At 44.2% G+C, this 27,785-nt stretch overlaps 1 protein-coding gene and 1 pseudogene across 1 annotated transcript; both read left to right on the top strand.

The window, feature by feature from the left end:
- The window catches only part of LOC102532007 (ryanodine receptor 2-like), a 41,935-nt pseudogene extending 36,566 nt beyond the window's left edge, over positions 1-5,369 (top strand).
- An 885-nt stretch (positions 5,370-6,254) lies between these two features.
- On the top strand, positions 6,255-27,780 carry LOC107032852 (uncharacterized). Its single transcript, XM_072944743.1, has 8 exons — positions 6,255-8,848; positions 9,945-10,222; positions 15,852-16,066; positions 16,280-16,996; positions 19,176-19,337; positions 25,644-25,879; positions 26,783-26,874; positions 27,734-27,780. The coding sequence occupies exons 1-4, from the start codon at positions 8,829-8,831 to the stop codon at positions 16,595-16,597; spliced, it is 831 nt and encodes a 276-aa protein (XP_072800844.1). The 5' UTR covers positions 6,255-8,828; the 3' UTR covers positions 16,598-16,996; positions 19,176-19,337; positions 25,644-25,879; positions 26,783-26,874; positions 27,734-27,780.
- Positions 27,781-27,785: the final 5 nt, after the last annotated feature.

Genomic DNA, 27,785 nt, shown 5'->3' with positions numbered 1-27,785 from the left:
CATAGATTGTTCAAAACATAAAGCCTAACAAAAGAATAAAATAAATACTTTTACAAGAACTGAGATGCCTTAGGAGCGTTACTTAGTGTTACTAATTTACCCACCTAAGTTCAAAACTTCTGTGTAACTGTCATCCCATGTAATGTTTCCCATTGCTGCTTTGTTCAAAGTTTGCTTAGAAAGTGGATGAGTCATTTGAACACAGGTATGCGAAAACACTCTGGCGTCTGTTTTTCTCAAATCAGTACATGTATTGATTTCTTCCTTAAAACAACAATGGATTCATCTTTAAATCAGTAGCTGAATAAATACATTGCATGACTGATTTGTACGGGGACCTGTGCGTATTATTTTACCTGAACACGACAGCCTACAGCCCCCTCCACCTGCCTTTTGATTCTGTTTACTGTCCCAGCTCACCTTTTTGAGAGGCATCTTTAAAAACACGCATTTAAAAAGGAGATTTTAGGGGTAATGGCATTTCTGCTTTCGTACAGGCTATTATGCACCGCGAAGGTCACATGGACGACGGCCTGAATTTATCCATATCTTAGCACGAAGAATCACGGACGGCACGTGTCACCTGAAGCACAGTCTTTCTCTTTAATAGATTTATTAGGTACGCAGTCCTTTGTTGTTGTGGCTGGTGGACATTTTATTTCCATATATAATTTTCCTTATCAGATTTAAAAATAAACAAGCCTAAAATACACCATGGTGGTAAATTTCATACCATTTGGTAATTCTGCAGAACACATTAGAAAATGCTAGTTAGATAATTTTATGTCTTTCTTTTAAAATAACTGTTTAAAAAGGACCATGGTTTCGGATATTGTATACGTAACTTGTAATTGGTGGCTGTGTGTCAGGGTTATTCTGCAACATACCCTGGTGCTGGGCCTTTCACCCTGGGGCAGCACAGCCTGGATGCCTTGTGGGTTTGAACTGTATTCAAAAATTAAAGTGATTTTTGTGATAAGGTTTCCCATTTTCCCACCTAATAATGGAAGCAATTGCATATCTACAAAACCAAGTTAAACTTGTGTCCAAAGTGTTTTCTTTTCTTTTTTTATTTTTGATCAGCAATATCAGATTTACACTCAAAATAAGAACTCAAAATTGATGAGCACTTGTTTAATATGGAAGTCTGTTAATTAGGTCAAGGTAAGTTTCAGTGAATTGGTAAACAGTATTCTGATTAGAGTAGAATTACAAGAGACTAGCAGAATAGAAATTAAACCATTATAGACAGCTGTTCAGATAAATTTGGATCACAGGAAACCAGAGAGGGAAGTGGATCTAGACTTTCAAAGTGTTTTCTGGTAACAGTGTACCAGTAAGCGCTCTGATTTGTGATGGGTATCATCTCTCTCTGTAAACTTGCCAATTTGATGGGAAAAAATTGACGTACATGTATATATTTATACTATGTATATATTTATCTGTAATTATAATTATTTTTGAAAATTTGCATTTATGTGAAAATTGTGAAAATGGGTATATTTCATGTTTGTTGACCAGATACCTTCATTTATTTTTATGATTTACCCTATTATTTGTTAATTTTTCTATTAGGCTGTTACGAGCTTTTGTTACATTAGAGATATTAATTTCCTGTAATCATTTATAAATTTTAAATATTCTCCCAGTTTATTGGTTTGAAAAATATTTCAAGTTCTTTTCATTGTAGTTTACTCAATAAATTATGTTTTAAAGCTTATGAAAGGGCTTCACCACCAAGATTACATATTCACTTAATCTCTACTTTTGTACGTCATCCCACTGTGTACATTTGTGCAAATAATGTGCACAGCATTCAGCTTCATCATATCCTTAGTATTTATCATATTTCTCTGCCTCATCTAAACTCCAATCTTTTTCAGATGGCGGAAAGCTTAGAGATGGGATAAGAGTCAGATTTTTATCATTTGATATAGGACTGACTGCTTGTAATAAATAAATTTTCAACTTTGAAATTGTAACTTACTTTCAAATGAGTTCAGCTTAGATTTTTTCCATCTTGTTCTTTCCATAGTTCTTCTTTACTACAGCCCAGCCAGTTCTATAAAGCTTGAGGAAATAATCATCATAAATATTTAAAATAGTCAATTTCCCATGTCGTTATATCCATCAGCCTGACTTGTTCCAATGCAAAAAGACAGGTCTTTATTAGTGTGACTTCTGTAGTGCTTTCAGAAGTGCTTTTCCATTTGGCAGGCAATAGCTAACTTAATACCAGAGAAAAACCAGATTATTTGTTTTCAAACGTGTTTTGTCAGAAAGATACTATATCAGTTCAGACTTAATGTAGTGATGGCTTGGCTTAAGTGACATTCTGTATGTTGAGTGAGATTACGACAGTTCATCTTGGATGTGATTTGCTTTACTACATTTGCTGTTTGCTCAAGACTACTCATTTTTTAAAAAAAACCAGGGTCTGTGATTTGGAAGGTTAATTTTAGAAGCTAACACTTGCTTAACTGATTAGAGAGAGAACCAAACATGAGAAATTTAGATTCTGTGGCAGAAGTACTTACTGAATAATATATTTGCTGCTTTGTATTGAAATTCAGTTTTTACTTGGGTTATTTGAATGAAATCCATTTATATACTCATCTTGATAAAGCAGAATAGCTATATAACCCGCATTTAACTACAGTTAGCTCTCTGTATCCCAGGGTTTTGCATCCATGGGTTCAGCCAACCATGGGTCAAAGATACTAGTAAAAATCAAATTTTAGAAAGTTCCAAAAAGCAAAACTTGAATTTGCTGCGTGCTGGCAGCTATTTACATAGCATTTGCATTGTATTTACACTTGTTTATAGTATTTACATTGTATTGCAGATTGTTAAGTACTTTAGAGATAACTTGAGGTCTATGGGAGGATGTGTGCAGGTTGTATGCAGAGGCAGGCATGGCTGCTCTGAGTCAACCGGAACAGATTGCATCCCTCGCTCCATCACTGAATCAGGAGCAGGGTAATAACTCAGTGTAAGCGCCGGTCCCTCTTGTGTTACTTTCATAAGCAAAGCCTTAATAATCAACCCAACTACCAGTCCTCTCAGACTTTTTCCCTATGTTTTCTGCCAGTTGCTCTCCCAGAATATGTTCTACGTGGCTAACTGTTCTGGGTGCACTGGAAAGTGAGTATTCTGAGCGCCCATTCTCCTTTTATTGGGTGGAGTGCTAAAAACGTCAGTTTGATTTAGTCGGCTGATGGTGCTGTTTCGATCTTCTGTTCCCTTACTGACTTTTGGTCTGTATGTTCTGTTAACTATGGAGAGAAGGGTATTGCAGTCTCTGACTATAACTGGGTTTTTCTGTTTCTCCTTGGCAGTTCTGTCATTTTTTCTTTGTATATTTTGAAGCTCTGTCATTAGGTTTATAAAAGTTTAGGATTATATCCTTTTAATGAACTGATCCCTTGATAATTATTACGAAATTACCTTTTCAAAATTCCTGGTGATATTGGCTATGACATCAACTTTGTATGATGTTAATATAGCACTTCTCTCTTTTTTTTTCCTTGGTGTTTTCATTGTATATTTTAAAAAAATCTTTTACTTTTTCTGTAACATAGTGTAATACTACTACCATTGGTTTCCCCCAATTTTTTCCTTCATTTTTTTTGTCCTTGATAAATTAAGGTTAAAAAAAATCTCTATATTAGATAGAAGTTCTAAAACTTGGCATCATTAGCAATTTTACAGTCTTGGATAGCATTTTTTTTCTGGCAGAAAAAGGCTTTTCCTAGAAAGCAATTGAATGGTTACATTTCTGATATCATACATGTTCAATTTAGTAACCTAAAAACTGGCATTCACTTGTTTTCCTTTAGGTTTGAAAATGTGGATATTATATTTGAAGTTTTAAAAATTTTATTCCCTCTAGTGTGATGAGAATTGTATTTGACTTTGTTATGGAGAAATAATCTCCTACTGACAAGTCATTTCTGTTGCTTTTCGGGTACAGAAAGACTTATAGAGATGATAAAATTAGGTAATTGATGAATTTTAGCGATATAATTGATTTGGAATTTTATGCAGAAACTTTAGGATAGTCACGCAATTTTACTATTTCAAGTGTTAATAAGGCTGAAGTCAAATATTCCAGAATTGTTAGTAATTTTATGTAAATGATGATACATTTAAAAATATTTTTGAGCAACATAAAAGTTCAAAGGTAAGCTGATTTTTCATTTGTAAGATTTTTATTATTTTTAAAATGTAAATTATAGTATAGTCAGCTAATTCGCTAGAAACATTTCGTTGAAGAAGATATTGCCATACAGTTTGGCTGATGCAGAGGGTGGGAAAGGAAGTATAGTATTTTTATGCATTAAATTTTGTTGTGACTAATCTGAATATTAGTATATCAACTATACTACAGGCATTCTCCCATTCTTTTCTTGTATCTATTGTGAGTTTTTTTAAATAAGCTTTTTATTTTGGATTAACTTTGATTTACAAACACTATAAGATTCTTCCCAAATACACACAAAGCTGTCAGTTTTAGAATTCAGAATCTCAGAAAGCTCAGCAGATTGGTGCATTTATGTGCCAGTGGTATGTTTTCCTTCAAAGCTAGAGAATGCAACTTGCTGCTGTTTCTTAGCCTACCTTCTAAGTATTTCTTTCAGGTGATAGAAAAGCCTGTTAATATATTGTTTCCTGATTAATAAATGAATTTTATAAATTATCAGTATTAGAATTTTTTTTAAGTGACAGGAGCCAGACAGGATGACAGTGAGTGTCAGTGATTGCATAGCCATAAACAGTTACTACTTCCAAAACAAAACAGAACAAGTAAATGTCAGAATTATGAACCTGAAAAGTTACATCTTAAGTCTTGAAGGATGGAGTGCTTCAAAATGAAAATGAATTGGTTTTTACATATTTAGACCACTGGCTTTGCAGACATTGGTTCTCCAGGCCCTTTGGGTGTTCTTTCAGACGAGTTTCTGTTGATACTGGTGCTTTTAATGTATAGTGTTCTGTGTACTTGATAGACTGTAATGCTTTTCATGTGAGTATATTTATTACTGTTATTTGAGGGCCTTTCTTGTATGTTCCTTTTGTAGGAGTCTCAGGAGAGTGAGTAGAGCTTTAAATCATCTCCAGACTAAAAAGTAATAAAACAAAATTGGGAATCACTGATGTAGAGAAATGCTTGTTATTTATTTTAGGGGCCTTGATACTCTCAGCAAAAAAGTGACGGCTTCCACAGTAGACTTCCCTATACAGCCCGTGAGTCTTAAGTCTGCAGGACCTGATCGGTTATTTCCACCCACCAGAGGAGCACTTAGAGCATGAGACAAACGGAACAGATTACGAACTCTGAAGAACCAGCAGGATCTCTTCCAGGAAGAGGTGAGTTTCTGCCAACACTCGTCTCTTTTCTTTCGTTGTCTTGGAGAAACAGCTTCTTGGTGGGAAGACTGTATTTGACATCTGCGTTTTGAGATGCAGATGAGCTGGTGTTCTACTCTACAAGGGAACAAGTGGACCAGACCATGGAGAAATCCTGCAATTATTTTTATTTCTCACTCACTAAGTATTAATTTTAAAAGATGAAAGTCTTTGCTCCCTTGGCAAAGGATGTTTTCTTTTACTGTCTGCTCAGTCTTCACTCTGATCATTTGCCACACTGTCATTTGCTTTCTGCTAGTTAGGAAAAACAGATGCTCAAAGTGTCTAAATTAATACAGACTTTGGAAAGCACGTTTCCAAACTGTTGAAGCTGGCTCCTTGGGGCTCCTGGGAAGTGCCTCAGGGTCCGCCAGGAGCTTTGGTTGGGGATGGAGGCTGCCGAGGGGCAGGGCCACCTGAGGAGCTGAGCTGCAGGCTCTCTGCCTGGGCAGCCCTCCTTTCTCCTTTCACATATAGTAAGTTTCTGCATGTGAGTTCGTCTTATGAAAGTTCCACTAGAAAGACAGTGTCCATGGGGACCTCAAAATATTCTTTGGGCCACACATTCCCTGTGTGAAGTAAGTTAATTTAATTGGTCAGCTCTTGATAGCATTCCTTTCATGTGCGTTGCCTCATTTGACAACCTTGATCTAGCAACGATAACAAAAGCATAATTTCGAATTTAGACAGCATCTTACAAATTTCTAGAATGAATTTTTGATTTGCTTTAAAGATAAATTTTCATGAGCTTTTCTTTATTGATTGATTACATCTTCAGTTAAATATTAAAAGTAATGACGGTGATGACTCCAGTGTCTGTGATGATGTTATCCCTGAGAGTGAGGACCTGCTCTTCTGCTCACGTAGGAGTAGGGGCTCTTTTTCCTCTACTCACCTGAGGTTCATTGGTTGGGGCTCGCAAGTTAGACTGACAAAAGACAGATGAACAAATGAAAAACAAGATTATTAAAGTGTACACTGTGTGTCTCCATGGGAGTGCTCAGTAATGACTAACTCAAAGAGGTGGTTAGAACTTAGTTTTTTACAGCCTTTTAACACAAAGAACAGTAAATTTGTGGAGAAGTGATAAGACAAAGGAGAGGAATTTTGAGCTTCTTGGGGCAGCAAATTGTGGGACGGTAAGTACTTTGGGAAACTAGTGGACAAGAAGGGCCAGTTCACGTAGATTGCTCTGTGCAGGTCTGGGCTGGTGAGACCCTGGTGTGGTCTCAGTCATCCTTCCATCCTTCCTGGCAGGGCAGAGAAGGGTAGAGAATTTTTCTTGTGTTTGCTTTTCTTAGTTGCCTTCAGCCCAAAATAATCCTTATGCCAAAGTGGCGTATTTTGGGGTGGCACACTCTGAACCCCTTCACTTACTCACAGGAGAATAAATACTGTGATGACTGAGTCATCAGTCTACCCTCAAGCCCTGCAGATGTAAGTGTGAAGTACACATTTGTATATCGTTCTGCTTCTGTTGAGAACAGCACTCAGGATAGAAAAACTATCTGAATTATTTCAAGATCATTTTATTTCACATGCAGGTGGGTTTCTTCCTGTCCTTCGAATAAACTATTTCAATTTTCTGTATGATTAACTTACTTTAAAATTCAGTTCATCTCATTACCAGACCTGCTGTGTTCAAAGCACCCTTGAGTTTCCAGACACTGCGAGTGCGGTGCCTCAGAGCCGTCCTTCCCACGGTTGCTGCCGGTTATCCTTCACCTGCTCCGAGGCTGAGGTTAAAGCAACATCGGGCTTTACGTGCCTCGAGGGTGTTAAGATGCTGACAGTGAAGGAGGAATGTTTATCTCTGTCCTGGTAAAATCAGAGGCTTCCAGGAGGTGGTAAATATTTGATCTGAGCTCTGCGGTTAGTGTGGAAGGGCAGTGAACCTGGGGACAGAAAAAGGGTCAGGGACAGGACTCAGGTGGCCCAGGTGAGTTCTCCCACGGTGTGCCGACCGTGGGGATGGAGAGACGGGACTGCAGGAGATGGCTTGAAGCTCAAGTATGGGATTTGGTGAGAGAGGGAAGGAAACCCGGACAGATTTCTGACTTTAGCTTGGACACCCACGCTGGAGGGTGCAGTGTCAGTTACTCTTGGGTTTAGAGAATACGGGGGGAGGGACAGTTACATGAATGCAGAGTGATTGACCTCAGGGCTTGGACCCAGTCATGTCTACTTTTTTATGTTTAGAATCAGGGTTAAATTTCATAACTCTGGATCTCATTTCCAAAGTTAGGCACTCAAATAAGGAAAAAACAACTGTAAGCTTTTGTGTAAATCCTGTTCGTTTGTAACGATCACCAAAAAGAGAAAAATAGATACCTTGTTTTTAACTTGGCGACTCCTGAAGACTCTAAAAAAAAACCCTTGCGAGTGTTTGCATACTTTTCTTGTGGCATTTATAAAACCTGGTAATTATCCCCATGGCGTGATTTGTCCTCTGACAGCGTGTGACTGCCTTCCAGGTGCCAGCGTGGCAGCAGTGCCAGTGCACTTCAGGTCTCCAAGAAGGTAGAAAGCTAAGCACTAGTGCAGGGATGTGGAGCATCTTTCTCATTAATTCATTCCTAAAAATCTTGAATTCAGTATATTCTGGTCACTGAAGCACATTTTCAAGGACGAATATGAAAAAATGCCTGTCTCATGTTAACTGACTTTGCTAAGGCAGTGGAGTGATTTGTAAGAGCAGGAAGTCTTGCAGCGGGTGAGATGAACAGCTGAAACCACCTCAAAGAGTTTCTGCCAGTCTGTTCTGATGCCAGTTGAGGTCCCCAGTGTGTTTGGCTCTAAACACGTATAAATTACTGTATGTCAAAACTAAGTCATTCTAACACCTTCTTACCTAGAATTCATTTCAGTTTACAAAGCATTGGTCGTGCGGCTGCCACGTGCCAGGTGTGTTCCAGGTGCTGGGGGCACATCATCAAAGAGCAGAAGAAGCCAGTCCCTGTCCCCCTTGGTCTTACATTCTGTGTTGCCACATTGGGCAGGTGGGCAGGATGAGCCTCGTTGAGAAAGTAAGGTTTAAGCCATTGCCAGGAGTTGCTGAGAGAGGGGAGTTGCTGAGTGAGCGAGCGTGTGGGGTTCGGGTGGGGCCGTCCCGGAGGCTGGGGCCGGAGCCTTGCGGATCCTGGAAGACAGCAGGGAGCCCGGGTCACCCCAGGTCTCAGCACCACCTCAAGCACAAGCTGTGTGGGAGATTAGACACAGCTCTGCTGGGCTGATGGTCTGGGTGTCCCTTCGCTTTCCTCCGTGCGGCTGGATCACCACTACTGGTGTCTGACCTTGGAAGCTCTTAAGTGCTGATTTCTTGTCCTGTTTTAAAGGTTAGAGATGACAATAAGGAACAGCACCCGTGTCTGGTGGAGTTCTCCAAGCTGTCTGAACAAGAACGCAGTTACAATTTACAGATGTCACTTGAGACCCTGAAGTGAGTTTCTTAAATTTCCTATTTTCCTATCTGCATTACCCAAAAGAAACAAGGTGTTGGTATTTTACTTTAATTCATTTTAATTCCAGTTAGAAATTGTCACAGTGCATTGATGGATTGGATTGGCATTTGTCCGGCATTAGATTTTGACTGTGTTTTATGTCTTTGTATTCTGTGTAAGTATTTCCCAGAGTGCTCTGCTGGTGTTTATGGGTGTTATGGAACAGGGGTCTGTGCTCGGACACAGTGCTCCTCAGGGTGTCAGTCACAGGCTGTTACTGGTTTGTGACATAAAAGTCAGTAAACATATTAGAACAAGCTTTTAGAAATGTTTACCAATTTAAGGGGGCAACTTTATGTCTGTTGAATCTAACAATTTTTAAAACAGGCTTGTATCTTTTATGTCCTCATTTTGAAAATTTAATTTTCTCTAACAATTTTACTGCATTTTATCAAAAAATCAGATGACAGTGGGCTTGAAATTAGAAAGACAATCAGTCCTTCACCACCAACAGTTTGAGAAGCACTGATCTGATAATACGTAAAAGTGCTATATTAAAATAAATAAGTTTTTATTTTTGCTGGTTGACTTCTTGGAACGTTTAGTATAAACTACCCAGTTTATACTAAATCTCTAAATACTGCAAATCTCCAAAGTGGGATGGAATGAGTTTATGGTATTTCCTAAACTTACTTAGCCATAGAACCCTCCTTGGCAGAGAGTACCTCCTGACCATTTGTCTGAGGAACACATTTTGAGAAAAGCTATTCTAGAGGATTTTGTCATCTTGTAAAGGCAGATTTGTTTTTCAGTGACTTTGCCAAGTGTTTTCTCATGAAATTTGCTACTTAAATCATTACAGATGAAAGAATGAGGTGGTGCAAAATAAAAGAAAATAAATAAATAAAATAAATAATGGCAAATTTTAATATAGAAAAGTCCAGAAAATATTTTTGAAAAGACTGTAGCTTTTCTTTTGTTCCTTTTCCATCCTTGCTGGTGTGTGGAACTGAATTTCTCCGAGTAGGTCACTCATCCTCATACCTGCTCATCTTAGGAATAAAACAGTACTTCTGTCCTTTTTGTTTATCTCAGTCCACCCCGCCGCCCGTCCCCGCTTGGCCCGCCAGGCCCCGATCAGTTCCACTCGGACCCACTCGCCACATTCCCAGCAGCAGGACCCCCAGCCCCAGGGTCCGCGCTTCTGGCGGGAGGAGGAGGGGCGCGGACTCACGCGCAGATGCGCCTGCACAGACGCCGGAACTGCCCGGAGCCTGGGGAAGTTGGGCGCTCCTGCAGCGGCTCCCGAGGAAGAAGGCGGTCTGGGCACTGGGCTGTCGCCTGCCGTCGCCTCCTCTGCGGCCGCCGGGCAGGTAAGGGGGCGTTGGTGGGGGCGCGCAGGTCGGGGAGCCGGCGGGTGGGGCCTGGGCTGCGCGTTTGGAGAGGCTCACGGGTTGGGGGTGCGTGGGTGAGGCCTCAACCACGCGGCCAGTCAGGACCCTGAGGCGAGTTCGTGCGGCCGCCGTGTTTCGTGGTTCCCCCCACCCCACGTTAGTAGCTCCTGAAGTCCGATTCTTCGCTGCAGCTTGTAGCAGGGTTTGGGCAAGCGAATGCAGCCCCGGGAGGTGGGAGGGCGCCTGACGGGGCCGGGAGCACTTCCGACCGGCCCTCAGGTCATGGCCTGCTCTCGCGAGGCGGGTGCGGTGCTTTCGCGGGGCTGCGGTGGGATGGGGGCTGCGCGTGTGAACTCCTGGATTTGTTACCGATTCCCCCGCGGCCTGGGGCGGCCTCTGCTTCCTCATGTTCGCGGGGTGCACGTCTGGCGGTCAGTCTGCTCCTGGGGGGCGAGGCCTTGCTGTCAGGCTGCGGGGCAGCGGCGGGCGGTGGCGGTGGTGGTTGAGGCGGGCGGCCTCGGACGGAGGCGTGCGGCGGCGGGCGGCTGACGGCGAGCGGCGGCGGCAGCGGGCGGCTGACGGTGAGCGGTGGCGGCAGCGGGAGGCGAGCCGCGGCGGCGTGGAGGAGGTGTGCTCCTGGGAGCCAGCCAACTTGCTCCTATCTACCCCGTGTGTTATCCTGGGGGCGGCCTCTGCTTCCCCATGTTCACGGGGTACACGTCTGGCGGTCAGTTTGCTCTTTGGAGGCGAGGCTTTGCTGTCAGCGTGCGGGGCAGCGGCGGGCGGCGAGCTGCGGCGACGTGGAGAAGGTGTGCTCCTGGGGGCCAGCCAACTTGCTCCTGTCTACCCCGTGTGTTGCTCTGGGGGCGACCTCTCCTGCTGCATGTTCCCAGGACTAGGGGCATTGCTTATGGAGACCTTGCCGGAGGGGCAGCGGGGTGGTCCTTCCCTGCCGCCCCGCCCCTCCGCTCCCCGTCCCCGCTTGGCCCGCCAGGCCCCGATCGGTTCCGCTCGGCCCCACTCGCCACATCCCGGGCAGCAGGAGCCCCAACCCAGGGGTCTGCGCACGCACGCGCGGATGCCGGAACTGCCCAGAGCGTGGGGAAGCTGGGCGCTTCTGCAGCGGCTCCCGAGGAAGAAGGCGGTCTGGGCACTGGGCTGCCGCTTGCCGTCACCTCCGCTGCGCCGCCGGGCAGGTAAGGGGGCGCTGGTGGAGGCGCACAAGTGGGGGAGCCGGCGGGTGGGGCCTGGGCTGCGTGTTTGGAGAGGCTCACGGGTTGGGGGTGCGTGGGTGAGGCCTCAGCCGCGCGGCCAGTAAGCACCCTGAGGCGAGTGCGGGCGGACGCCGTGGTTCGTGGTGCCCCCCACCCCAACGTTAGTAGCTCCTGAACTCCGATTCTTCGCTGCAGCTTGTACCAGGGTTTGGGCAAGCGAATGCAGCCCTGGGAGGTGGGAGAGCGCCTGATGGGGCCGGGAGCACTTCCGACTGGCCCTCAGGTCATGGCCTGCTCTCGCGAGGCGGGTGCGGTGCAGCCGGTAGATTTCCACCAGGCTCCCCTGTCTCCCGTATGCCTGCCTGAGGGTGGCCTTTGCTGCTCCAGGTGGCAGCACACACATTTCCCACTTAGTTTGCTTACTGGAGACAGATGCGGTGGGGTCAGCTGGCAGTGGTCAGGTGGTCCCTGTACCCCGCCTCCACTGTGACATTACCTCTTCCTAGGAGCAGGGTGACTGGGACATGTGTGTTCCCCAACCTGGGGCAACAGAGGTCAACCCCAGGCCAGGCCACAGGGGAGACAGGAGCAAATCCATCAGCTGGCACAGGGCAGCCCCGCTTCTCCCGCCACCGCAGCTGCTGCCACTGTAGTCTTCGCCGCTCCCTGATCAAACCGCACAGGTCTCCAGCAAGCAGGCTGACCTAAAGATGTGGGGCACACACTGGCCACCTGCATTGCGTCTCTTTGGAACTGCCTTTATGTGTTCTGTTTCTGTTCAGAACACTGGGTTTGAAGAGGTTTTTGGACCATAGGGATGTGAAACCTTTGTCTGACTTTGGCTCATGAAGAATGCTTTTTCCACGTTGTGGTTTTGTCTTTTCAGCTGTCTTTCTTGGCCTTTGGTCATTTTTTGGTTTTGTTTGGTTTTGTTTTGCCACAGGAAGAGCTAAGCATCTCCCTTCTGGCTGTGGCTTCACACTTAGAACAGGGGTGCCTACTCCGAAGTTATGCACATAGTTACTATAGTTACTAAAAGGGCTTCATTTTGTGTATCTCATCTTTAATCCATCTGGATTTTCCTCTCAAAATACAAAAGTGCGAATTCATGTAAAAAATAATTTCCAGTCCCCGCTTAAGATATGTGGGCAGACACAAAAAGCCACCTTTTATACGATTTCATTGATAGGGAACCTCCAGGGTAGGTGAAGAGAGAGAGAAAGAGAAAGGGGATTAGGGTTTGCCACAGGCTTTGGGAGGGAGGACTTGTGGTGAGCTTTGGATAGAAGCTTTTACTTTGAGGAAGGAAATAGTCTGAAGCCAGACAGTGATGTTGGTCTCACAGCATTGTGAGTGCACTTAATGCTGCTGAACTGCACAATTTAAGATGGGAGAAGGCTAAACTTTATTATTGTAAACTTAAACCATAAGAATAGAATATACTGTAATAGAAAACAAATCTGACTCCATATTAGATATGCTTGTTTGGCTTAAACACTGCCCTGTTTTCTAGGCTTAGTCTTGCCAGCTCTGCACCTTGTGTAAAACAATGTTGCCTTTAGCCTGAAATAGACAGGAGAGCCTGTTCTCAAGGCTCTGACCTTGAAGGATGTTAACACTTTTGCACTAACAGAAAGACAATTTGCAGAATAGAAAATAGCATTTATTTTGTTAGAGGTTTTACAGGGCCAGCATGACCTGACCAACGTGGACAGGTGCAGACCAAGTTAATGGTAGACTAATGTCCTGGAGAACCATCTTCCAGAAGTCAAAATTCAGGCTCCTTTTCTAGTAAAAGGGGGAGGGGATGTGGTTGGTTGGTGCAAACTTCTTGGTGTAGGACTTTTTATGTTCTTGGAATACTTTGCAACTGTCCACGTGGGTCAGGTCACCATGCCCCTGTAAAACCTCCAAGAAAACAAAGGTTATTTTCTATTTTGCAACTTGTTACTTTTTATAGGAGTGCGAAAGTGTTCATATCCTTAAAGGTCAGAGCCTTGAGAATAGGCTCTCCTGTGAGTTTCAGGCCAAAGGCAACGTTGTTTTGCACAAGGTGCAGAGCTGGCAAGACTAAGCCTAGAAAACAGCACCCTGTTAAAATAAAAGGAACAGAACTAATACAGAGTCAGATTTTTCTTTTGTACTACAAAGCCTTTTGGTGAGAGGTAAGAGGATGTTTCTGAGCGGGTCCTCCTCTGCCCCAGGCAGAAAACCTGCCAGGTTCACCGTGACTGTGTACGTGATCTTCCGTAGAGAAAGTAACCATTAATGGTGATTATAATTACCTATCAAAGTCCCTTCAATTGCCTGTAAACTATATGGGGGAAGGGGGAGGCGACGTCTCATTGGCGGGTCAATTGTCAGTCTCTCCATATGCAGAGACCAGCGTTGTGGAGGGTTCCAAGGTGGCCTGGCCAGTGCAGCTGCCTGCTTTGCTCTCTAGCCTTGGCTTGGACACTTTCGGAGCTCCCATCCCTCTTCCTTCTGCCCTGGCGTGAATGAACAGGGTCCCTGAACTCACCTGGGCTGAGCCCAGGCCATGAACATAGCCCACCCGCCTGCTGTCTGTCCCCAGGCTCAGCTGCACCCTCCCCCCACCCCCCCTGCAGGTCCACGTGCCCAATGCTTCTGCCCTAAGGGTCCCGATCACCATCAGGGCCATCGATGAACCATGGCCCACAGGCCAGTGGTGGGCGGCCCGGGACCACCCTGACCCGCAGGCTCAGAGGAGGCACAGAGCAAAGAGCAGGGGTCAGGGTGCAGGGGCAGGTATTGGGACCGCCTCCAGCCCCACCCTCCGCACCCTGTAGCCTCCAACACTAGCTGCGCAGCGGCACACTAGGCGGGATCCTCCGCTGGTGGCAGTCTCCAAGGAGACCAGAGCCCAGACTTCCACCCTGAGCATGCTGGGTGATGGGTGAGGGGGTCAGCTAGGGTAGGGATGCACTGGGAGTGAGGGGGGATCCCACGGTGAGGGGGCACGCTGAGGGGTGAGGGGTCGCTCAGAGTGGAATTGACCCCAGTGAGGGGTGAGTGGGACCATCTCGGGATGTTGGGGGTCCTGCAGTGAGGCATGGGGGGTGAGCTTGTGTGGAAGCCACAGGTTATTACCTAGCGTGATGGAGTGTAGGGGCGGGGACCTCGTTGTGAGGGGGAGCCGCATCTTGGGGGTCCGGTGGGAGACTTGGGGGCTTGGCTGGGGGTGGGGGGCAGTAATGGGGTTGGGAAGGAAGGCGAGCAGGGGGAGTGGGGCTAGGGGGTGTGGCCTGGCCCGAGGCCAGTCGTGGTTCTGGTTGGGTGCCAGGACCGGTGGGTGACCGGATGGGGATGTTAAGGGATAGAGACCCGGTGGGGCGGTTAAGGGGGTGGGCCTGCTCGCCCCACCGCCAGGCCCTGCCCCACCAGACTTGCACCAGTCCCCACGTCCCCAGCATTGGGAGTTCCAGCCTGAGCGTCCGTCGTGCGGGCGGGAAGAGGAATAGCGCGCTGCGCGGACGCACAGACTCGCCGACCTGGACCCGCTCAGAGCTTGTGAATGTTGGGCGGGAGCCGAGCGCTCCCGGACCAACTCCCAGAGGAGGAACGCGGCCTGAGGTCTGGGCGGCCGCTTGCCACCACCTCCGCTGCCGCCGCTGAGCGGGTAAGGGGGCGCTGGTGGGGGCGCGCAGGTCGGGAGCCGGCGGGTGAAGCCCGGGCTGCGCAGTTGGAGAGGGTAGCGGTGGTGCGTAGGTGAGGCCCGGGCCTCGCGACCCATTAGGACCTTGAGGTGGGTCGGGGCCACCGCGTGGTTCGTGGTGCCCACTCCCCACCACGGTAGTAGTCCGTGAACGCCGCCTCTTCGTGCCGCTTATACCCGGGGGGAAGCGGGTGCCGTTCCTGTAGATGGGAGGGCACCAGACGGCCAGGGAACACCGACTTGCCCTCAGGCCATGGCCTGCTCCCTCGAGGCGTGTGTGGTGCTGTCGCGGGGCTGCGGTGGGATGGGGGCTGTGCGTGCGAACTCCTGGATTTGTTACCGATTCCCCCGCGGCCTGGGGCGGCCTCTGCTTCCCCATGTCACGGGGTGCACGTCTGGCGGTCAGTCTGCTCCTGGGAGGCGAGGCTTTGCTGTCAGGGTGCGGGGACGGGGCGGGAGGCGGGCGGGGAGCAGCGGCGAGGAGGGGCGGGCGGCGGCGTGGAGAGGGTATGCTTCTGGGAGCCAGCCAACTTGGTCGTATCTACCCCGTGTGCTGTTCTGGGGGCGGCTTACGCTGCTGCAGGTTCCCAGGACTCGGGGCATTGGGTATGGAGACCCGGTGGGAGGGGCAGCGGGGTGGGCAGGCTCAACAGCCCCGCCCGACCCACTTCCCCGCCCTGCCCTCCGCCCCGCCGCCCTTCTGCGCTTGGCCCGCCAGGCCCGATCGGTTCTGCTCGGCCCCACTCGCCACATCACGGGCAGCAGGAGCCCCAGCCCTTGGGTCCGCGCACGCACGCGCGGATGCGCCTGCGCAGACGCCGGAACTGCCCCGAGCTTGGGGAAGCTGGGCGCTCCTGCAGCGGCTCCCGAGGAAGAAGGCAGTCTGGGGACTGGGCTGCCGCCTGTAGTCACCTCCGCTGCGCCGCCGGGCAGGTAAGGGGGCGCTGGTGGGGTCGTGCAGGTCGTGGAGCCGGCGGCTGGGGCCTGGGCTGCGCATTTGGAGAGGCTCACCGGTTGGGGGTGCGTGGGTGAGGCCCCAACCGCGCGGCCAGTCAGGACCCCGAGGCGAGTGCGGGCGGTCTCCGTGGTTCGTGGTGCGCCCCTCCCCAAAGTTAGTATTCCCTCAACCTCCTTTCTTCCCTGCAGCTTGTATCCGGGTTTGAGGAAGTGAATGCAGCCCTGGGAGGTGGGAGGGCGCCTGACGCTGCCTGGAGCACTTCCGACCAGCCCTCAGGTCATGGCCTGCTATGGCTAGGCGGGTGCAGTGCTGTTGCGGGCCTGCGGTGGGATGGGGGCTGCGCGTGCCAACGCCTGGATTTGTTACCGATTCCCTCGCGGCCTGGGGCGGCCTCTGCTTCCCCATATTCGCGGGGTGCGCGTCTGGCGGTCAGTCTGCTCCTGGGAGGCGAGACTTTGCTGTCTGGGTGCGGGGCAGCGGCAGGCAGTGGCAGCGTGCGGCGGTGAGCTGTAGCGGCGGCAGGGGGCGGCGTGAAGAGGGTGTGCTCCTGGGAGCCAGTCGACTTTGTCCTATCTACCCCGTGTGCTGTTCTGGGGGCGGCCTCTTGTGCTACAGGTTCCCAGGACGCAGGTTACAGGTCAAGCTGCTCTTGGGAGCCTGGCGAGGTGCGGTTAGGATTCGCGGACAGCGGGGGCGGCGGTGGCAGCGGGGAGCGAGTGTGCTCCTGGGAGCCAGTGCACTTGCTCCTATCTACCCCGTGTGCTGTTCTGGGGGCGGCCTCTGCTGCTGCAGGTTCCCAGGACACATGTCTTCATGCCATCTGCTCCTGGGAGGAGGATGCAGTGAGGTCAGGGGACAGCATGAGTGGTGGGCAAGGACTTTCTGAGGACCTGGCTGTAGCCCAGGTAGGTAACTCTCCTGTCTTCTCTTGCTTCCTGAGTTGGTGGGTGTAATGGCTTTTACATTATAGGTTATTTCCACATATTGAACTCAGGTTTCTGTGCTATACAGAAGAACCTTTTCAGGAAAATCTATTATGTATAGTGGCTAACGTCTGTAAATCTCAGACTCCCTCACGATTTCTCTCTTCTCACCCTCTTTCCCTGGTAGCCGTAAGATTGTTTACTAAGTGTGCAAGTCTTTCTGTTTCGTAGGTGATTTCATAGCGTCTTTTGTTTTTGAGTGCACATATGAGCGATACGGTATTTTTCTTTCTCTTTCTGGCTCATTTCACTTAAAATGATGATCTCTAGGTCCATCCATGTTGCTGCAAGTGGCATTTTATCCTTTTCTATGGCAGAGTAGTATTCCACTGTGTAAACACACTGCAGCTTCTTTATCCAGTTGTCTGTTGCTTCATTTAAGTTGCTTCCATGTGTTGTCTATTGAGCATGTAGTGGTGCTGTGAATACTGGGGTGCAGGTATCTTTTCAGATTGGAGTTCCCTCTGGATATATACCCAGAAGTGAGATTGGTGGATCAATAGGGTTAAGTCTATTTGTAGTTTTATGGGGAATTTCCAAACTGTTCTGCCTAATGGCTACACCAAACTACATTCCCATCAGCAGTGTAAGAGGGTTCCCTTTTCTCCACACCCTCTCCAGCATTTAGATTTACGAACTTTTGAGTGATGGCCATTCTGACTGGTGTGAGCTGATAGTTCACTGCAGTTTTGATTTGCGTTTCTCTGGTAATTAGTGATATTCAGCATTTTTTCATGTGCCTATTGGCCATTTGTAGTCTTCATTGGAGAAATGCTTGTTTAGGTCTTCTGCCCATGTTTTGATTAGGTTGTTTGTTTTTGTTACTAAGTTTTGTGAGCTGTGTATATGTTCTGGAAATGAAGTCTTTGTCGGTTGAATCATTTACAGATATTTTCTCCCATTGTATAGGTTTTCATTGAGTTTTGCTTAAGGTTTCCTTTGCTGTGGAAGAGCTGATAAATTCAGTTTGGTCCCATTTGTGTGTTTATTTTTGCTGTTATTTTTATTGGTTGGGTAGACTGCCCTAGGAGAACATTGCTGAGATGTATGTCAGGTGATGTTTTGCCTGTTTTCTTCTAAGAGTGTTTTGTCTTATGTTTAAGTTTTTAAGCCATTTTGAATTGATTTCTGTGTGTGGTGTGAGGGAGTAGTCTAATTTCATTGATTTACATGCAGCTGTCCAGTTTTCCCTACACCATTTGCTGAAGAGACTGTCTTTACTCCATTGTATGTTCTGGCCTCCTTTGTCAAAGATTAATTGACCAAAAGTTTGTGGGTTTATATCTGGGCTCTCTGTTCTGTTGCATTGATCCATATGTCTGTTCTTGCTTCAACACCATGGTGTTTTGACTGTAGGTGTGTAGTGTTGTGTGCAGTCTGGGAGGGTTTTTCCTCCAGCTTCATTTCTTTTTCCTTAGTAATGCTATGGTAATTCTGGTCTTTTGTGATTCCATATAAGTTTTAGGATAATTTGTTGTAATTCTTTGAAAAATGTCCTGGGTAGGTTGATGGGGATCACATTAAATCTGTAGATTGGTTTGGGCAGTGTGGCCGTATTAACAATATCAGTTGTTCCAGTCCAAGAGCATGGGATATCTTTCTGTTTCTTTAAATCATTTTTAAATGCCTTAGTCAGTGTTTTTTAGTTCTCCACGTATAAGTCTTTCGCCTCCTTGGTCAGATTTATTCCTGAGTTTTGTTTTTGTTTTTGATGTGATTTTAAAAGAGAATTTAAAATTTTACTTTGCTTTTCTGATATTTTATTCTTAGTATAAAGAAATGCAACTGATTTCTGTATGTTAATCTTGTATTCTGCTTCTTGCCAAATTCATGTATCAGCCTTAGTAGTTTTTGTGTGGAGGAGTAAATTTTTGACTGCTCCCTTGCTTTATGGCACACGCTGACCTAGGTTCATCATGTATTTCCTGCCCCTGACATCAAGCCAGGCAGTTATCGAAAGAGCCCTGGTTCTACATATTGTGAAATGATTTTGAGATCATGCTGGGTGCTAGAGGAAATCTTCCTTTAGGAATAGAATAATGCTATTTAAAATTGATCACCCATTTATACACTGGACTAGAGTTTTTAAATTTAATTTTAGGTGGGAATGATAGATGCTGTTGAACAGATGAAGTTTGTGAAGGAGATGTGGGCAAAGTTATCAAATTGGATAGACATGGATTACATGACTCAGTATGCAGTGTGACTGGCAGCAGAAAGGAGGCACTTCCTGGGTTAGGTACATTCACGTGGAACTTAATAGGTAAGAACATTCTTTGCTTCTTAAGTAGACTTAAGAGTTCCCAGAAATGAATGCTAACTATAGTTGATTTTTTAATTGAAATCTCTAGGCTGTCCTCCACCAAGTTCTTGTCACATCAAGATTGGTGGTAAAGTTGGTTTGAAAGCCTCAGTCATGACACCGAAATACAAGTGGGGGGGTCCGTGACTCAGCCAAGTGTGGGGGTTGTGAAAGGTCATGATACCTAGGTAGGAAAACTCTGGGTGTTGGCTTCTCATCAACTAATGTAAACTAGGGCAGGATAAAGAAGTATTATTAAGCAAACCTTATGATATAAAAATAGTGCCCTTCTGCTTGTCAGTGCCCTCTTGACCAGGAGCACGCCTGCTGTTGGACAGTCAGGTGTATTAAGTCCCTACAACTTGGGAGAATGCACCGTGGAGAATGCGGTGTCTCCATAAGTGTGTGTGTGACAAAGTCTAATGGGTTCGCATTGGGTATTTGGGGGAGATTTCAAGGAATTGGGGTGATCCTAAGAATGGATGTGTTAATAAACATTCCCTGGAGGACAGAAATATGAGTCAGGATGAGGTCATGTTGGGCAGGGAAGCAGTCGGTCATACTCGTCAGGAGGGGATTGTAGTTTGGATTTGATTGGATGTGACCAGATGTGTTAGAGTGGTTTTGTTTTTGTCTTGATCTGTCACAGTCTCAGGCTGACTTTGTCTCATACTGGGGTTCTTTTTCCATCAGTCCTTCTGCCAGATGGCCAGCTCCCTCAGTGTTCTCTCTTTTTATTAATGCTGTATAAAAATTTAGGACTGAGTTTAAGACTTGGCAATGTGGAAATGATGGGTGTGAATAACTGGAAACAAAATTCTCCTCAGTGTATATTTAATGTGACATTGTTGAGCTTTCAAATCACATGGTATACAATGTCCATTTTAAAACTAGCGTGAAAAATAAATATATGTGTGGTTTTATTTTGCCTTTGAATTCTTTCAGTGCCATTTTTTGCTTTGTTTAATTTCAGCCTTGTGGAAAGCCATCTTTGGGTCAAATAGCTTAGATTAGAAATGGCTGCAATGGTGGTGCTTCCCCAGCGAGCAGAGATTTTAGTTTTTTAAGTTACTTAAGAACAAACGGCTTAACATTTTATTTTGGTTTAACATTTTTCTTCACTTAAGAGATTCTTAAAAGCTTTAGAAATCAAAATAAAGATAAATTTCAAAAATAATGGTTTAGATGTAAGTGTTTTGGGTAGCTTTCACTAAACGGCAAGAAATATCTTATGATTATTAATGTAATCTTTATTCCCTAAGATACTGAGTGGAGTTTTTAGTTGGTGTAATTAAAAACAAATAAGCCTTCTTATTGTGGAAAATTTGAAACAGATACAAAGGTAGAGATTATAGTATAATGAGCCTCCATGTGCCCATTACCTGACTTCAGCAGTTGTCAGCTCCTGGCCAAACTGTCCATCCATGATCTCCTGCTTCCATTATTTTGAAGCTAATCCCTGATTGCCATCATGTGTTAGTTCATCCAGAAGTACCTTAGTATGTCTCTCCCAGAGAGAAGTTCTCTTTGTAAAACACAGAAAACTGTAATATAATATCTCATGGTTAGGTATAGTTTTAATTTTAATTTTCAGTTTTTAATTGGTGAAAAAGATGTTCCAGGCAATTTCCATTCTGTTCTAGCTTTCAGTGTCAACGGGAAAGACATTACTGTCAACTTCCCTCAGCAGTCTCACTGGACTGGGCTCTTACGAGACATGGAGTTGGTACCCAGTGTCCATCCTGGCTTTCACGAGTTTTGAGTTTTGTATTACTAGATTCACTTGGGAGGAATGGCTTTCTTCGGAATCAAGTTTAACAAATGACCTCATCTTTTTCTTATCAACTCAATGGCTATTTTAAAAATAGGTGGGATCACTGTCAGATGTTTCCTATCAATGGATCTTGATTCAAATGCAGAAACTGATTAATTTGATTTTTGTGAAATGTGTTTCAAAACCAGGAAACACAACAGCAGGCATACATTTAGCAGAATAAATGAGCAAAGTATGGTAGAATGGTTCTCTTTCCTCAAAATTTATTAGTGAGGTAGTTATTGTGGAAACAGAGGTACTTAATTTTGGTCTTTAAAGCTCGTACCTAAGTGGGCAGCACTGTACTGTGTGCAGAGTGAAACAGGAAAGGTGGTCCTACCGACTTGGTGAATTGCTATTTTTTTCAAAGCAATGAAGGAGTCACTGGGACTAGAATAATGGGGTTTGCTTGTATTTCCATAAAAAAACAGTAAAAGGATCTCAAGAAAGTAATATATGTTTTGTTGGATAGGATGTGAAATTGGAGAAATAGAGAGTTAGTCTTTTTATTTGTATGTGTTTTCACAACAGCAGAATATATCCAACATAAAATTTGCCAATTTGATCAGTTTTAAGTGTATAATTAAGGGAATTTGCACACTAACCCCACTACTTCTAAACCGTTTTCACCACTCCAAATTAGGAAGGTATCCGTTAAGGAATAATTCCCCATTCTTCCCTCTACCAACCCCTGGCAACCTCTAATCTGCTTTCCGTCTCTGTGAACTTGACGACCCTAGGTATGTCTTACAAGTGAAACCACTCAAAATTGGGTTTTCTGTGTGTCTGACTGACTTTGCACTGTGTTTCCAGGGTTCATCCATGTTGTAGCGTGTCAGAACTTCATTTCCTTTTGTGGCTGAGTAGTAGTTCATTGTACGTATATACCACATTCTGTTTATCCAGTCATCTATTGTGGACAGTTGGACTGTTTGTACGTTTCAGCTCTCGTGAATAACATTGCTGTCAACATTGGTGTACGAATCTGTTTCAGTCCCCGTCTTCAAAACTAGGAGTGGAATTGCTGGGTCATTAGGTAGTTCTTTAACTTTTGGGAGGACTACTAACGTGTTTTTTTACAGTGGCTGCACCGTTTAACATTTCTTTCAGCGGTGTATGAGGGTTCCAGTTTCTCCACATCCTCACCAACATTTGTTTCTTTTCTCTTCTTTCCCTTTCCTCTTCTCTTTTCTTTTTTTTTTTTCTTTTCTCCCTCCCTTCCTCTCTTTCCCCTCTACCCCGTCTCCCTCCATCTCCCTCTCCTTTCCTTCCTTCTTTCCTTCCCTCCCTCCCTTCTTTCCTGCTTTCTCTCCTCCCTCCCTGAGTTACATTAAGCCTCTTTTCACGTGCTTTCTACCACTTGTATCTCTTTTCTGAGGACATGTCAATTCAAGTCCTTTGCCCATTTACAAACTTTTATTATTGAGGTATAGGAGGTCTTTATGTATTATAGACAGTAAACTTCTATCAGATACGTGATTTGCAAATATTTTATCCCATTCTGTGGGTTGTCTTTTTGCTCTCTTGATAGGATTCTGTGATGCATAAAAGTTTTAAAGTTTAATGAAGTTTAATTTATGTTTTGTTTCTTTCGTTGTCTGTGCATTTGGTGTCATACTTACACTTCTTGTAGGAAACTATTACTAAATCCAGAGTCATAAAGATAAGACCCTATGTTTCTTTCTAAGAGGTTTATAGTTGTAACTCCTCAGTTTAGGTCCTTGAACCACTTTGAGTTAGTTTCTGTACATGCTATATATAATGTAAGGTATAACATGTAATTTTATCCTTTTACATATGTACCCAGTTTTCCCAACACTATTTATTGAAAAGATTGTCCTTTCGCCATTGAATGGTCTTGGCATCTTTTCTGAAAATCAGCTGACCATAAGTGGAAGAGCTTTTCCCTGGGCTTTCCTTTCCACCCCGTTGGTCAGTTGCCTGTCTGTACACCAGCACCTCACCGCACATTGTGGTTATGACAGCTTCTGTAGGGGACCGTGTGACTCCTCCAGAATTATTTTTCAAGATTGTTTGACTATTGTCTGTTGGAAGTGAATATAAATTTTGGGATGAATTTTTCTACTTTTGTAGAAACAGTATTTTGATAGGAATTGCATTGAATCTGTATATCACTAAAATTGTCGAGGGATGGCTTTCCATTTACTTAGATCTTTAATTTCTTTCAGCCGTGTTTTGTGATTTCAGTGTATGTCCTGTGCCTTCTTGGTTAAATTTATTCCTAAGGTTCTATTTTTCATGCTTTATTAAATCGAATTATTTTTAAAAAGTTTCTTTTTGGAAGGTTTGTTGCTAGTGTGTAGGAATATACACTGCATACATACACTACATATTTTCAGCACATTTTGTGTATAGAATTTTTATCCAGCAACTTTGCTGAATTAATTAGCTCTGACAGGTTTTCTTTTGGTGGAGTCTTTAGAGCTTTCTACATAGAAGAAAGATCATTTGTCTGTGAACTGAGATAGTTTTACTTCTTCCTTTCCATTTGGATGCCTCACGTTTCTTTTTCCTGCCTTGTTGCTTCAGCTGGATCTTCCAGCACTAGGGTGGATACAAGGGGCAAGGGTGGGCATCCTTGTCTTGTTCCTAAACTTAGGGGGGAAGCTGTCAGTCTTTAAGCACAGAGTATAATGTTAGCTGTGGGGTTTTCATATCTGATAGCCTTCTGTATTTTGAGGAAATTCTTTTCTAGCCCTAATTTGTAATATTCTCTGATCTTATGTAGGAGATCTGCAGGATCTGCAGAGCTCTCTCCTTTTCAAGGCTATCACCTTTATTTTAACCCCTATACTTTATATTTTTTGATCAGCCTGCCATGAGTTTGTCAATTTTATTAGTCTTCAAAGTACCAGCTTTTGGCTCTGAATTGCTGTCTCTCGTATCATTATCATTCCTTTCTTGTTCTAATGGAAGTTAGGTCTAGATTGACCTCCAACACCCCTCCATCCTTGAATCCTTATTAGCTCATCAATGTCTCACTTTTATCTTTTCTAATATGAACTTAAATATTTAAATTTATTTAAAAGCAAAGCTTAAGCTATATCCTGCAATACTGTTGTGTGATAATATCTCATTATCGTGCATTTGAAAGTATGTTAGAGATTCCGGTGGAATTATTTTCTTGCATTCATTGATTTGTAAATTTTCAGATTTGTCGGCGTTTTCTACCTATCTTTTTACTGATTTCTGCATTGCATTCAGATTATGTACCCTGATTGATCTTTGACATTTTTTGAGACTTGTATATGATCTAAGACTCAGTGTATGATGGGGTTTTACACGTGTTGTGTGCATGCCTAGAAGAGTGCGTCCTGCATGCAGTTCTGTGGGGAAGTTAGTGTTTGCTTATTGTATCTTTTTCTACCCTTTTACCCTCACTCCTTCTGTAATCTTGTATTGTAGTTGTATTTCTGGGAGGTTGTAAATAATTTGTTTTGTTTTGTTTTAATTCCAGTGTGATGATCTTTTGTCTTTTATTTGGATCTTTTAGTTATTTACATTTAAAGCAATTGCTGAAGTAGTTGTATTTAAATTGATCAACTTCTCAGTGATCTGTTTTCTGTTCTCCTTTCTCTGTTCCATCTTCCTTTGGACTGGTAAGTTCTTCATTATTTAGCAGCTCCCTCACCATCACACACTTACTGGCTTAGAAGTCACACACATACATTTTTGGTATTAGTAGTTAGTCAAGATATTAAAATACCCATTTTTAACATATCAAATCTAATGGTTACTATTTGTACTCTCCTGCTAAGCAATGTAAGGATGTTGGATCCTCTTAACTTCATTTACCCTCATTCTGATTATCATGTTTATTTATTATGTTTAAAAGTTTTACACAGACACATTTTTAACAATACAAATGATTGTTTTATGTAATCAGTATTTGTTTAGTTTTTTTCACATCCTTAATATTGTAGTATTTCTCTGTTCCTTTCTGTATCTTTCACTTCCCATCTGTCATCATTTTTCTCCTGCCTAAAGAACAGGCATGTCTGTGGTTATGAATTCTGATTTTGCGTGTCTTCGCTTCTGAAAAATATTTTTGCTGGGGCTTCTTTTCAGCACTTGAAAAATCCTACTGTGCCATTATAATTCGGTTTATATTGTTTTTGCTCAAGTCAGCTGGACGTGTGCTTATTGTTCCATTAGCTCTTCAGTCTCTGTGTTTCCCCTTAGTCTGCTTTTGAGCTATTCTTTTGTTTTTATCTTACACAATTTTACACGTGCATAAATGTTTTTTTATATTTACTTTTGGGTTATTAGAGCTTTAATTACTTTTCCAGCTTTTTCTGAGCTGTAATTGACAAGACATCGTGTAAGTCTAAAGTGATGCGATGCTTAAAAAGTGGTGTGATTATTTGTTACACATACAATTGCAAAATGAGTATCACAGTGAGGTTACTATTCTTTATTTCTTGGTTGTAAAGGTTCTGTCCCACACCTGTTAACACGGTTTGACCACCATTCAGTAAGACTGTCTGCAGTATCCTGCGGCAGTTCTGGAAAACAGCTGAAGCGTCGTCACAACAGTCAGCCAGGGATGCTGCCGGACAGCTGGTCGCGGATGGTGAAGAGCCTAAACATATCGTCGTCTGTGAACCAGGCTTCTCGTCTCATTGCCGGCAGCGCGCCCAGCTGGCTGTCCTCCGGCTCGCAAGGAAAGGTGCGTGCCCTGCGGCCCTACCACACACACTCTGATTGGGATGACTTTACCTTTTAGAGTTTCAACATGAACTTTGAGAATCTAAGTTATACTCTGATGGTACCTGTCAGTTCTCATTTCATATTTTAGTTCATAATTAGTTTAAAGTTAGAGCAATATGCCATCCAGTTTTTATTGTCAGAAATTTTAAACAATACAGGAATCGAGTTTTATCTAATCGACCAAGAGACAGAGGGTGTAATAGGGTGTTTAGTTTTATGTTGATTCACTCCCCCGTGTGAAATGTACAAGTTCAGATTCGGCTTCTGGTTAGAAGTTTTCCTAATATATCCTGACAAATATGTGATGATCTTTGGAAGGCTGTCGTAAGTGCACATCATCCAGACACGCAGGGTAGACCTGGGGAAATGGGCTTTTTCTCCACCGTGACTCTCGTGTTTTCTATAACCCACTCTTTGATGGATATAAAGGGACCGCCCTAGATTAGGAGTCTATGAACACGTCATTTCTGGGGCTTAGAGGGAAACTTCCTTCTAATGAGCAAGTAATGGAATAGAATACTCTTGCTTCTGCCAGCTTAAAGGCAGAGTCTAACTCTAAAGCCAAATGATGTATTTTAAAAATCTTACTTGGACTTAAGCTTTAGTGATACTATCTTAATAGCTAAAATAATAGCTGAATTTTACTGAGAATGCTTTTTTTTTTAAGCATTGGATTCGTTTGGAGACTTTCCCCAATGTTCTTATTCATAGATTAAAAATGACAGTAGATCCTGCTGACAGTAGCTCCATGCTTTCTCTGGTGGTTGTGTCAGGTAATTGAATTCATTTACTCAAAAAGTATCTTCTATCCTATAATAAAAACTCCTTAGTCTGATTTCCTTTATCCTCCCTTTTTTTCTAGGTGGAAATTCCCTAAATAACCTAATTGAATTAAAGACAGTCAACATTAACCCCGCCGACACCACAGCGTCCCTCCTGAACGACTGCACAGAGGTAGGTGTATTAGATAGCGTTCCCGTCTAACGTTAGATGGTTTGCAAGTGACAAAGGAGATGGCTTTCTTTTTTTATTTTTTTAATTGAGGTATAGTCAGTTTACAATGATGTGTCAGTTTCTGGTGCCCAGCACAATGCTTCAGTAATACATGAATTACATACATTCATTTTCATATTCTTTTTCACCGTAAGCTATGGCAAGATAGAGACGAGTTTCTTGGGTCATTTCTATACTAACATGGAGCCCATTTTCCCTTGTAATTAAATAATTGTATTTATTTTAAAACTTGAGAGGTACACAGTTTGAATTTACTGCTTATCAGATTGGCTTGAAAAGAAAACAAAACAAATTTCTTCCTCACTAGCTTTAGTAAGAAGAGGGAGTAAAAGTTGATGGCAAAAGTCGTTGCCCGGTCAGAAAATCTGATCATTGCTAGCAGTTAGATGACATAAAAAGTAATTGTTTTAGCTGCCGTAAGGGTACTGTGGGTATATTTTTAAAATGCCCATATGTCAGTGATATGTACTGAAAGTCTGAGACAGCATGCTGCCTGGAGTTTCTTAGGATATGTGAGCCCTATGGGCCGTACATTAATAATTGTCAAACTAGTTGATGGGGTTATGGGACCCTTTGTACTGTTTTCCCTAATTTGTACATAATCCGAAATGTATGAAGGCTCTGTGGCTACCTGACATCTAATCTCTTTCTTAATACATCTTGGTTTAAGAAAATTTTGAGACAAAAAGTTTGCAGTCATTCAGGAAGGCTGTCATACCGTTTCATGTTAGTAAGAGAATCACCGTGAGTCCCATGCCTTGGAGGGACATCCTTGGTGAATCAGTGACTTCTTTTGAAGGGAGACCCCACTCATGTGGCTGCATCAACCCTGCCTAGGATTTCCAGCACTT

Source organism: Vicugna pacos, chromosome 20 (genome assembly GCF_048564905.1).
Source record: "Vicugna pacos chromosome 20, VicPac4, whole genome shotgun sequence".
NCBI classification, from domain to species: domain Eukaryota; kingdom Metazoa; phylum Chordata; class Mammalia; order Artiodactyla; family Camelidae; genus Vicugna; species Vicugna pacos.
Note: the sequence above shows the minus strand (reverse complement) of the source record. Positions and strands in the feature narration are given on the sequence as shown.